Source organism: Hipposideros armiger, unplaced genomic scaffold, assembly GCF_001890085.2.
Source record: "Hipposideros armiger isolate ML-2016 unplaced genomic scaffold, ASM189008v1 scaffold_5, whole genome shotgun sequence".
NCBI lineage: Eukaryota > Metazoa > Chordata > Mammalia > Chiroptera > Hipposideridae > Hipposideros > Hipposideros armiger.
The window spans coordinates 6,179,138-6,191,771 of NW_017731355.1; the positions used below are offsets into that span (position 1 = coordinate 6,179,138).

General features: G+C 40.0%; 1 protein-coding gene across 4 annotated transcripts in view; it reads left to right on the plus strand.

Moving 5' to 3' along the window:
- The first annotated feature begins 7,469 nt into the window (after positions 1-7,469).
- Positions 7,470-12,634, plus strand: part of DLGAP5 (DLG associated protein 5) — a 36,512-nt gene continuing 31,347 nt past the window's right edge. For 2 of the 4 annotated variants that reach the window (XM_019645858.1, XM_019645876.1), the window contains exons 1-2: positions 7,470-7,677; positions 8,727-8,965. In XM_019645858.1, coding sequence (XP_019501403.1) covers positions 8,728-8,965 — 238 coding nt within the window. In that variant the 5' untranslated portion in view covers positions 7,470-7,677; position 8,727. The remainder of the gene's footprint in view (positions 7,678-8,726; positions 8,966-12,634) is intronic. The other 2 variants (XM_019645867.1, XM_019645882.1) reach the window with 2 other exon arrangements.

The window sequence follows — 12,634 nt, forward strand, 5'->3', positions numbered from 1 at the left end:
TATGAATTAAGTGAAATTTTAACCACCCTTTGGACAAATAAGACTGATTGAAAAACATCTCTGATATTTGTTTCCTAAAAAGACTCCACCAGTTTATAGCTGTGACCAACTAATGCTAAATTCTGTCATTCTTACTAATTTTTATAGCAATACCTCTTGCCTTTTATTTCTCAATATTTTAACTAAAATGTACTTAATTTCTATTGGAAGATTCATGGATATTATTGTTGTGGTCATTGTTAATATTTTAAAGTACCAATTATTGAAAATCTATTATTTGCCAGATACTTTAATATAATTTACCTTTATCTTAAAATCCATTTATTGTTATCAAATTGAGGCTCAGAAAGGAGTAAGTCTCTTGCCTAAGGCCATATGTGATCTTTAACCTATGGATTAAAAAAGTGGCAGGGTTGGGATTTAAACCCAAATCTGTGGGGCCAAAACTCAGACATATGCCACACTACTTTGTACTTATCTTGGTTTACAAGATGAGCACTAATCCAAGGCTAGGTTTACATGGAGTTTGGAGACACTAAGCATTAAAAGTTTATTAAGCGTATAAAGTAAGAGCATCTTTAAAATATGTGAAAACACATTTTTTGAAAAGAAGAACCTTTTATCTGTATTTTCTTCATCCTTTAATTCCAATGGAGAATTTAGAGCCCTTTCGCCCTCCTTTCCACTTTAACTGTTAAAGGCAAATGAATTGATTAATTAATTAATTTGCCACTCTCTGCCATGCTAGAAACAGGGCTGTCCAGAGAACAAAGGAATGCCCACAGGATTTGGGCTTTGTCCTAACTTTTCCCCATTTGTGGTCATCTAACAGGAACCACAATTTTGAAAGTGCTCACTATATGCCAGCTTCTATCCTAAGTTCTTTAGGTAGGGTATTTAATTCTCACAACAACCTTAAGAAGTAAGTATTGATATTATCCCCATCAACAACGTTTAAGAAGCAAAATTGAGCAGCTCCAGGACTAGAGCCCAGGTTGGTTGGACTCTTAAAACTGCTCTCCACTTGCTACATTATACATGTTTCTTGAATCTGTCAGTGGTTCTTGTTCCTTTTTGGTAATCCAGTATCAAGATTTCAAGACTCCATTGCAAGAGATCTACAGATAAAGCCCATCAGATGGACAAGGGGAAAAAAAAACCCAACATTCTGAGATGTTCTATATTAAATTACAGAGGCCAGAGAGTGAGAGAAGGAGACAGAACAGTTAGCTTGTTAATAGCTGTGCACCAGGCTGCTCACATTCCTGTATATCAGTTGGATTAATTTAGAATTCATTTCCAGGTGGCTATTTCCACCATTATCCAAAAGAGAGAATTGCCAAGTGCTACAGAACCCCAGGAGCCTATGCTTCTTATTTACACATGAATTTTTCAATCTGCTGCCCATAACTAATCCACGTTTGTCATTCCTACCTAGCCATGCTGCTAGTGGTTTGGACTCCATGCCGGCGACCAGTTCTTCTCCCTCTCACCCCCTCCATCCTCCATCCTCCTCCTCCTCCTCCTTTTTTTTTTTTTTTTTTTTTTTTTTTTTTTTTTGCTAGCACTGGCCTAATAAACCCTTTCTTAAAAAGACTATCAGCCATGGAAATTAAAATTCTTGTTTAACAAGATGAAACCACCAGGAGCACACTTGTAGTTAAAAAAAAGTTTAGGTACCGGCCAAGTGGCGCGTTGGTTAAGAGCTGGCTTGGGACACCAGAGGGCCCCGGTTCGGATCCCACATATGAGGGCCAGTAACACTGCCCTCTACAGCTAAGATGCTGAACAACAGCTCAACCTGGAGCTGGGCTGCTGTGAGTCGTCGACGTCGGTGTAGGCTGCAGCCACTGCTGCAGTGGGTTGCCATGGGCTACCGTGTGTAGCCAGCAGCCAGTGTGAGCGGCCAGCAGCCGCAGTGAGCGGCGGTCCAGAAGCCGGCGACCACTCTGCCTCGCCCGGGAAGAGCGCAATGATGGTGCCAACTTGGGCCAGTGAAGCGACGTCCTCCACAACTAGACTGAAGAACAAAAGGACAGCAACTTGTCTGTTCCCCTTCCCCCCCAATTCCCCAGCACTGTTCCCATCCCCCAATTACCCAATAAAAATCTTAAAAAAAAAAAGTTTAGGTTTTTACATGCTGCTGCAAGGAAGAGCATAAGGCCTCTCCCAGGGCACCCTGGAGGATCTGGGCCGGCACAAGAGACTTTGGAGGGGCTAACCTCAGGGTTTGGACCTGTGCTAAATGATTCTGAGAAGGGACCAGGAGGAGTGGGGATCAGCTCTGGATCGGTGCTATCATGAAGCAGAGGCAGTTTAGCAATTGAGGTTCCTCTGTAGTCTTTGTTCTGGAGGCAACAGGAGCAAAGCAGAGCTGGGGATGCCATTGGTAAGAAAAAAAATAAAAGAAAAAGCTGTAATCGCTCCACAGGAAAGGGGATGTATAGGCTGAGGAGAAACATTGTTTAAATGGCCTTGGCTCACTCCCGTTGGAAACTTTTTAAAGTTCTGGTAGGAGTATTCTAGTCTGATGAACTTTTTCCTTGAAAACTGCCATTTAAAACTCTGAGGGGGACCAACATTCTATTACCCTAAAAAGGGCCATTTGGGATATTGATATTAAGCTGATTATTAAAAAAAAAACAAAAGACTTGGAAAGAATCTTTGACCCTCCCTCTTATCTATCTAAAGGAATTCAGATTAAAAGGAAGGGAGCATCACGTTAGCATTATAACATTAACTAAATGTGGTAAACGGAGAAATCTAGGCATAGACTTCCCTCTGTGTCCCATTATTTCTGGGTGGCCCAGCAAGAATTTATCACGTTTGCTTTCTTTTATACCTGTAAATGCCTACTTTCCCTTTGAAATCCCAGACCCCTGCCTCCCTTCTCCTTAGTCCAGAATCTTATAAACCTCAATGACCCCATGCCTCCTTGGGTCTCATATTGTTACGGCATTCCCACATGTGTATCCGTAATAAATTTTGAACATTTTCTCCTGTAAATCTGTCTCGTGTTAATTGGATTATTAACCCAGTCAGAAGAATTTAGAAAGATGGGAGGAAGGTTATTTTTTGACCCCCCATGCCTCTGATCTTGAAGCTATCGGTTGGAAATTAAGGCTGCTTCTCTGTGCTCATATCTTTCAAGTAGAAGTAAGACGGTCCCTTCTCACTGATATTTCAAACAGCCAAGTTTCTCATAAACTATGATAGCATTTTCCAATGGAAATTTAATGAGAGCCACACATGCTAATTAAATATTTTAATAGCCACAGTATAAAAAGTGACAACAAAAAAAATCTGAAATGCCCTAAATTGAATTACAATAGGCTGGAGGGTTGGAAGGAAGAGTCCAGAGGTCAATCAGTTAACAATTATAGGGGAAAACCAACAAAAAGCTGCTTACACTCCTGGATGTGAACAATAACTTCGTGTCTTTTCCCTCTGTAGCTCCTCTGAAGTTGATCTTGTGGGAGGGAGCCAGTAATTTTACTTTGTCAGCATCTTTGTAGGAAGCAGAACTGGAACTAATTATTTCATTTAATCCTCCCAACATTCCTAAGAGATGGAGATTCAGAGACGCACAGAAAACTTGCCCAATATAAAGTGGCAATTTTAAACCACACCTATTTGACTCCAAAGTCTATACTACTCTTTTCCATTCTCAAATAAATGTTGAAACAAGCTGTGTTTCCAGCCAGGAAGATAAAAATACCTAGGTTTGAGTCCTGGCTCTGCTACTTAATTAGCTGTGGGATCTTGTACAAGTCATTAATCTTCAAAGTCCTTCTCATGACTAAACATTCTGATTCCTCACTTACACTCTCTGTTTCAGTCATTCCCAACGAAGCTGTAATTTATTGCAGTATGGTTTCTGCCACCATCATTCCACTGAATTGTTCTCACCAAGCCTGCCAATCTCATCCCTGTTGCTAAATGGATTGAACAAAGCTATGTCCTTCCCATATGTTATGCTTTGTTTTATATTTCTTAATGCACCTTTGTACTTCAGTTTTAGTTGACTCAGAAAATCATCAGAGGGTTTGCAGAGAAAACTTAACCCATGGACAGCCATTTATACAGGTTTCATTTACATGTGGTGCTGAATACTATGTAAAAAAAGCAGCTTTTTTTTGGAGTGTACTATCTTTTCTATTTTCACCAATTTAAAAAAAAAAGCAAATACAAACAAACAAAAAATACAATTGGAGATACCACACACAAATTAATGTGAGATGGATCACAGACCCAAACATAAGAGCTAAAACTACTAAGGTTCTAGAAGAAAACAGGAGAGTAACTTCATGACCTTATGGTAGCCTAATATTTCTTAGGAAATAAAGATGAAATTTTTTAAAATGATAGATTAGACTTCATCAAACGTAAAATCCTCTGTTCACCAATGACACTCTGAAGGAAATGAAAAGGCAACTAACAGAGTCTGGTTTTCCACCATTGGAGTGGGAGGTCACAAATAAGGGGAGGAGGCCAGAATGATCCGTGTGGTAATGGATTAGAGTTGGAGACATCAGCATATAAACTCACAATTAGCTTAGTATAGATACAGAGGATGACTATAGAAACATTTATAGATGCATACATTAGTATAGACAGGTATATATCTTCACTCTATTAACTGAGAGACTCCTCAGTAGCAAGGAGGACACCTAGTGTTCAGATCTTGGCTTCTCATACCATTCTCCAAAAAAAGGAACCAGGGCTTCTTGGAGAAATGGCTGATTTTAGTAGTGGAACAGGGAAAATCCAAGATGAGCCTGGAGTACCTTGTAGAGCCAGAAAGTAAGGAAGTACATACTAAAACAAATAAACAAAAACAAACAAACAAAACCCCCACAATGATGGGAATATGTAAAAGTGATAGAGGAACAAACCAGAAGAGCCACCAATGGCAACAAAATGAAATAGTATTAGAGCACAACCCAACAGTCCTGATATAAATGATCGAATAATAATAGGACAAATGGGAAGAGACAAATCTCCCACGCAGAATAATTCTAAATAGTTTATGTTCAGAGTTTGTCTTTAATTAGATGGAACATAACTTCCCACTCTTTAAGTGTGGGCTGCCTATATAATTACTTTATCCCAAAGAGTACAGTATAGAAAGGGGGAAAATAGTAATGTCACAGTGGAGAAACCTGACAAACAGCTGATCAAGGTTAGCAATTAACAATGATAAATATATTGATATTATGTATTCTTGATGTGATATGATAAGAATGGCACTTCAATTCTATGGTCTTCCGCCCCAAAACCTATGACCCCCAGTCTAATCATGGATAAATATCAAACAAATTCCAATTGAGGGGCATTCTACAAAATATTTGACTAGTACTCCATAAAACTGTCAAGGTTACCAAAAACAGGTGAATGGAAACATCTGAGAAACTGTCACAGAATAAGGAGCCTAAGGCAATGTAATGACTAAATGTAATGTGATATCCTGGAACAGAAAAATATCAGTAGGTAAAAACTAAGGAAATTTAAATAAAGTATGGACTTCAGTTAATAATAATGTATCAGTATCATTTCATTAATTGTAACAAATGTACCATATGAATATAAAGGGGGAAAATGGATGTGGAACATATGGAATACTATCTTTGCAATTTTTCTGTGAATCTAAAACTAAAATTAAAAGATTATTAAAAAAAGACAACCCACAGACTGGGAGAATACATTCAAAATATATATACCTAGCAAAGGACTTGTGCCCAGAATAGATAGAACTCCTACCAATGAATACTAAAAAGATAACCAAATTTAAAGACTACTCCCAATTTAAAAAAAACATAGGCAAAAGACTTGAACATTTCACAAAACAAGGTATAAAAATAGTTGATGAGCACATGAAAAGATGCTCACCATCATTGTCATTAGGGAACTACAATATTAAAACCAGATACCATTTCATACCTACTAGAGAGGTTAAAGAGTGATAACTCCAAATCTTGGCAAGCATGTGGAACACTGGAACTCTCACACATTGCTAGTGGGCGTGTAAAATGGTACATCTTCTTTAGAAAGGTGCTTGGCAATTTCTTATAAAGTTAAGCATACCCAGAATGACCCAGAAATTCCATAACTATATTTCCCAAGAGGAATAAAACATGACCACAAAAGTACTTGTACAGGAATGTTCATAGCAACTTGATTCATAACAGCTGAAAACTGGACCAATACAATTAATTGTCCATCAACAGGTGAATGGATAAATATGGTATTCAATGGACTATTAAGAAAAACCAGTAACTGCTAATTCACGCAACAGTGGGAATGGGCCTTGAACAATACGCTGACAGAAAGAAGGCAGACACTAAAGAATACCTACCACCTTTATTTTATTATTATTTATTTAAAGATTTTATTGGGGAATCGAGAAGGGGAACAGACAAGTTACTGTCCTTTTGTTCTTCAATCTAGTTGTGGAGGACGTTGCTTCACCGGCCCATGTTGGTATTGTGATCATTACGCTCTTCCTGGCTGAGGCAGATCAGTTGCCAGCCACTGGACCCCCACATGGCAGCTCTTGACAGCTCACACTGGCTGCCCGCTGCTCACAGTAGCTTATTATGGGATTCCACTGCAGCCCCACTGCAGCTTATGCCATCACCGGTGACTCACAGCAGCCCAGCTCCAGGTCGAGCTGTTGTTCACCATCTTAGCTGTAGAGGGCGCAGCGTCACTGGCCCTCATGTGGGATCCGAACTGCGGCCCTAAAGCTCAGAGCTGGCGTCCCAAGCCAACTCTTAACCAACGCGCCACTCGGCTGGCCCCTGCCACCTTTATTTTTAAGGTGATAGAAATCAGAGGAATGTTTGCCCAAAGGGTGGGAGATTGGAAAAGGGCTTAAGGGAACTCTTTGGGTGACAGAAATACTCTATATTCTTATTGGGTGGTAGTTACACAGCTGTTTACATTTAGCAAAACTCATCTATTAACACAGTGCTCTAACCCCTGAGCTACGGAGCTGGGTTTCAAATCGCACATTTAGAAACTGTGCTTTTCGCTGTATTTACATTTTACTTCAATAAAAAAATAGACGAGAAAAAAGAAAAGACTGGCGGCGCTGAAAAACAATAAACAACGTAAGGAGAAATTTGGTGTGAGAAGCCCTTTTTTAAAAACATTAAATGAAAACATTGCAATAAGTTCTGCCGGATTTATGAAGCTAAATAAGGATATTAAAAAGCCCTGAAATTGAGTTCCGTCTCCTTCGTCAGAGCTCCTCCAACCTCCTTCGGATACCCGGGGGACCCTGGGCGTTCCCAGTCGGATTCAGCGCCAACGCGGCGTCGCAGGCCGGTAGCTCCCGCCCCTTCCAGGCTCCCAGAGTCCCTACTGCTCCGCCCCTCATCAATATGCGACCCGCCCATTGATTCCGTTCACACTCGCCTGAACCGTCCGTTCGTCTTTCAATCAATTCAAACACCTGAAGAAGCAAACCAATCATCGGCCACGTCAAAGGGAAGAGGCGGGCACATCACCGGAAGTGTTTGTTAAAAATCCCTCCAATCAGAGGCTCGGTGTGGGAAGTTTGAATTTTGCGTGGGCTCGGCTTATAGGCGGTCCTGCTTCGGCGACAGCGGTCGCCTTCCAGACGGACCGAATAGTTTTAGTTTGGTTGAGATTTCACGCTAGAAGCTGCCTCAGGTAGGTGGGTGCTGGGGAGCTAAGAGGGAGGGCGCTGCTCCGCTTCCTTCTGGAAAGTCTAGAAGGACCTTAAGGACCCGCAGCTGCGAACTGGACGCCTCTAGGACACTGTTACCCGTCCTTCCAGAAGCTGATGACACAGTCCTCCCGAAGATTAAATATTTGTTGCCTTGATCTATGTAGCACTCAGCGTTTGACCACCGGGGCGTAAATACTTAGCATCCTTGGCGCTGATTTTAAATGTCAGTAGCTCCTCCCAGATCCTGTGACAACTGAAAACGCCCGGGTGGAGACCCTCTAGGCAAGAAAGACTAAGGCATTCTAGACTTTCCAGCTGGAGGGAACTCCCTCCGGTCAGCCAAAGAAGAGAACTTAGATGTAGGTGAAGAGCCATGCCTGGCATCCCATCTGCACTACCTTTTAGTTGTGCCAACGTGGGCAGTTAATTTGCCTTATAACGGCGATAATACTTAACTACCTTTTAGGATTTAGGTGATAATTACATATTAGCATTAGTGTTCTCTTTCTTTGTTTCCCTCTCTCTGTGTCTCTCTGTCTCTCTGCTGTGTATTTATCAGGAAATTTATCATCCCTACTTGTCTAATAGGCATCTTGTGTGGTTTTTGTTTTGTTTTTTGGCTTGAGAAAAAAAGTGTCAGGCTGCCGGCATTCATCCCCAGGGGAAGGTTAAGAAACTATTCTGTATACTGTCTTTCACTTATTTTCCCTATTTTCACCTTTAATTCTCAGTATTTTGTAATGTTCTCTACAGTAAGCCTAGAGCCTTTTGTTTATATTATGGACTGTAGTTTCCTGGGCTTCATTTCATCTGTCAAGCAAGCTCCTATTTAGAACCTGAAAATAGGTTATAATGTCTTGTCTTTTGATAACCTCCTTCCTGCACTTCAGTGTCATATATTCCATTTTGTATTTCAATGTTTTTATTTCGGAAGGCTCTGAGGTTGGAACAGGAGGTGAACTGGATTCTTAATTTTTTAAATAATAAAATGAAAATCCATGTAAGTTGGTCTGTGTCTGTTCCCTGACAGGATGTTTTCATCACATTTTGCCAGTCGACACAGAAAGGATTTAAGTACTGACATGATTAGAACTAAAATTGCTCATAGGAAATCACTGTCTCGGAAGGAAAACAGACATAAGGAATATGAACAAAATAGACACTTTGGTTTGAAGGATGTCAACATTCCAACCTTAGGAGGTACACTTCTTTTTGACTTACACGAGACATCTCAAGAGCTTGTTCCAGAAAAGGCCAGTGTCAAGCCAAGTAAGTAAAGGTTTATTGTAATTTTAAGAGCTTTGAAGAGTGGATAAAAATTGGTTTACTAACAGAGTTTAAAAAAACCCTGACCAGAAGAATGGAATTTTATAATACCATTTTGAATTAACTTGATGTTTTCTGCTGTCTATTTAAGGTAAAGGCTAGGCTAACGCTATTTTAGCTAGGCTAAAGTCATTCATCTATGGAATATTATAACACTTTATTTTCTATATTGCCTTATATAGGAGTTCTAAAATTCTTACTTTGGGAACTTGGGTAAGATAAATGTTGACAAGATAAATTGATAAGGGACATAAAAATAGAACTGCTTGAAGAATCTATGAAATAAGGATACTTTGCGAATGGAAACATTTCTTAGAAGGGCAAAGAATTCTTCTTTGCAGTTTGCCTGAAAGGGTTTGGGTCATTAGGAAGGAAAAAACTAAAGAAGAAATGTTCTCAGCAAAGATAAAAATAGTGTCTTATTGTAACAGCTATATACAATATCAGAGGGGTAGTAGATTGGGGGTGGTAATCAATTTGTGAGGGGTGTAAATGTCTATTATGTTTCTTTGTACACCTGAAAATAAGAATAATTAAAAAAGAGGACAAAAAAAATAGAGTGTCTTAGAAGGCAAGGGATGCCAGAGAAGAAAGAACTGGGAAACAACTTGCATTTAAGCGGAATGAGTCACTGGACTCCTATTTAGTTGTGTTTATATAGCAGGCACCAGGAGCTAGATTGCAGTGAAATAAAGCAAGGATAAATGAAGAAATGGCAGAAAGAGATTGTTACCTTTAGACATTGTACAGAGAAAGAAATGAGATGTGAAGTTGTTTAAATATTCACTGCTTCAATTTTATCATTTTTCCAGGTCTAGTGTAATATATGGCATGTATAAGGCATTCAACATAATTGAGCTCCATTGACTCTGTGAAAGAGGGGTTTGGGCTAAAATATTTCTTTCAGACTTATTGTTGTGATTCTAAATGAGAGTGTGATAAAAGAATTGGACAAAAGTGTTGTAGTGTTCTTTTTGCTTTTGAGATGAGGTGATCAGTGCATATTTGAAGGTCAAAGGAAATGGTTGGTTGTCAAGGGGGAGAGAGTAAAGAATAACATCTCTTAGGAGTTGGGAAGAAATGAAAATTGGCCCATGGAATGATGCAGAATGATCTGTAATGGAAGAGCTCGACATTTTTTGTCTGAGAAGAGGTAATGTCATTGCTTCTCAAGTTGGCTCCTTGCCTGTATTCTTGCTCTCTTCAAATACTCCTTCCCTTGACCAAAATCTCTCAAATGAAAGTCTATCCCTGTCAATATGCTATTAAAATAGCCTTTCTTTATTTGCCATTTGCAAATGTCTAGAGATGGAGTGGGCCTGGTATGTTCCAGAGAAAGCAAGTAGGTGAGCATGGCTACGGAAGAAGGAACAAGAGGGTTCGAAGAGCTGAGGAGCAGTGCGAGTAAAGTAAGAGTTCAACCACAGGAGAGTGGTATCTTAGAAACCAAGTGAAACAAGCCTGATTAATTGTCAGTGCTCCTTGTTAGGTCAAGTAATATTAGAAGTGAGAATTTGAACTTCACTGTGGAGGTCACTGGTGATCTTGATCAGTACTTTTGGTGGAGTGAAGTTCAGGGAATGAAAGCCAGATTGGCATGGGTTCAAGGAAGAATGGCAGCACCATCTAGGACATATTCTTGCCCCCAAAATTGAACTTGAGTCTAGTCAAACCCTCAGATATAACTTCCAGTTTATAGAAAACATGAGGGCTAGAGGAATGAACAAAAAACAGGAGCGAGCAAACAGATTATTGTAGCGTGCAGGACATTCTGTAGTACAACTGATTAGCTTTTGTCAAGTAATGACACGAAAAGAAGGATGGGAAGGAAGATCTGTTTTAGATGAGATTTAAAAGGCATCTAAATACAATATGTGGATCTTGCTTGGTTCCTGAGTTGAACAAACCAATGGTTAAACAATAAAAGTCCTATTAGAAACAGGAAGTCTAAATTTGGTCCCTGTAATAGGTGATAACATGAATTACTACTAATTTTCTTAGGTATGAGAATGGTATTGTGCTTATGAAGGAAAATGTCTATTTTTAGAGGTGATGATGAAATATTTATGGATGAAGTTTTGTGAGTAGAATTTGCTTTCAAATACTTCAGGAAAAAAAGCAAGTGCAGCAGAATTCATAATTGTTGAATCTGGGTGATAAGAATATGGGGGTTCATTATATTCTACTTGTGTGTATATTTGCAGTTTTTCATAATTTTGGAAAAAAAGTGAGGAGGGATGAAAGGAGAAGAATTGGAAACAGGGATATAGATGAATCTTGTGAAGAATTTTGCTTTAAACTGCAATAGAGAAATGAGGCAAGTAGCTAGGTGAGGCTGTGGTTGGGAGGAATTACAGCATGTGTGTAACTTCATGATGGCAACAGCCCAGTATAGAGAGAAAAATAGATGCATGAGGGTAAGCTGCTGAAAGAAGGTCCTCGATTTGGTGAGAAGGAATAGAATCTAGAGCTAGGTGGAGGGGTGGGCCTTTGGTAGCGGCCCACTCAGCCTGTCTAGAAGGGAAGGTGAAGTATGTGGGCTCAGATCCAGGATGGGAGCTTCGAATGCAGATGGGAAAGGAGCTGTTTCAGGTTTGAGGAGAGGATAATGTATGAAACAGTAACTCAGGCAAAGGAGAGAGTAATGAAATGAGAAATGTAGGGTCCAACTGAGGTTTATAGTCATAAATTGAAAGAGATGATGTAGCATGCTTTTGTGTATTTTTCCAACCTCTTTCAGTTATGCATTGTAGGTGGGAGGTTAGCAGAGAGTGGCGTTTAATCAGAGTTAGAATTTTGCCAGGGTGCAGCACGGTGAGAAAGAAGGGCTAAAAAGATGAAGTAGTGATTTGATAATGAATCATGGAATCCAAATTGGATAAGAAGAAACTTGAGAGCACAAGGGAGGTAAGAGACAGTAAAAAGAAGAATGTAGATCAGTAGAGTGTAGGTCCTGGTGGGGCCAAAGGGCTGTTGGAAAGATGGTAATCAGTGGATTGCTTGAGGTTGGTCTTTTGAAGGAAATGCAGTTATTCATTGGTAATAATGAGGTCTCAAGTGCCTATTGTCTCAGAGATGAATACAAGTATGATAAGATATTGGTCCTCTCAGCGCTTGAAGTTTCTGGCAGGGCCAGGGTTGGGTAGAGCTTTCTCTTTTGGGCTGGTTGCATTTGATCACAGGCAGCCTCTGTTTGCTCCAGTGTGCCCTGTAAATGTTATTTTTTATGTATGCCATGACATGAAAAAGGTTGAAATACTGGTATGGATGTGACCGTGAGAATGGGTAGCTGAGGTATAGTAGAAACAAGATCCTTGGAGGAAAGAAAGCCCAGGAGTTGAGAGGCCAGGTATTGGAGGGGGTCATCAAGATTTGTGCAAGAATCGTGATGGAGACAGTGACAGTGAGCTAGGAACTAAAGCCTTCAAGGAACAAGAGAGAAACCTGGAGGGTCTAGAGAAGACAAATTGGAGTACTTGTTCGTTTGATCTGATGACATGAAACGAGCTCTTTTAGTGAGGAGGAAGAAATAGTGGGAAGCAGTGATGAGGACACTTCTGCTCTTTAGGCCCAGTGATATTACCAGTGTGTGTGTGTGTGTGTGTGTGTGTG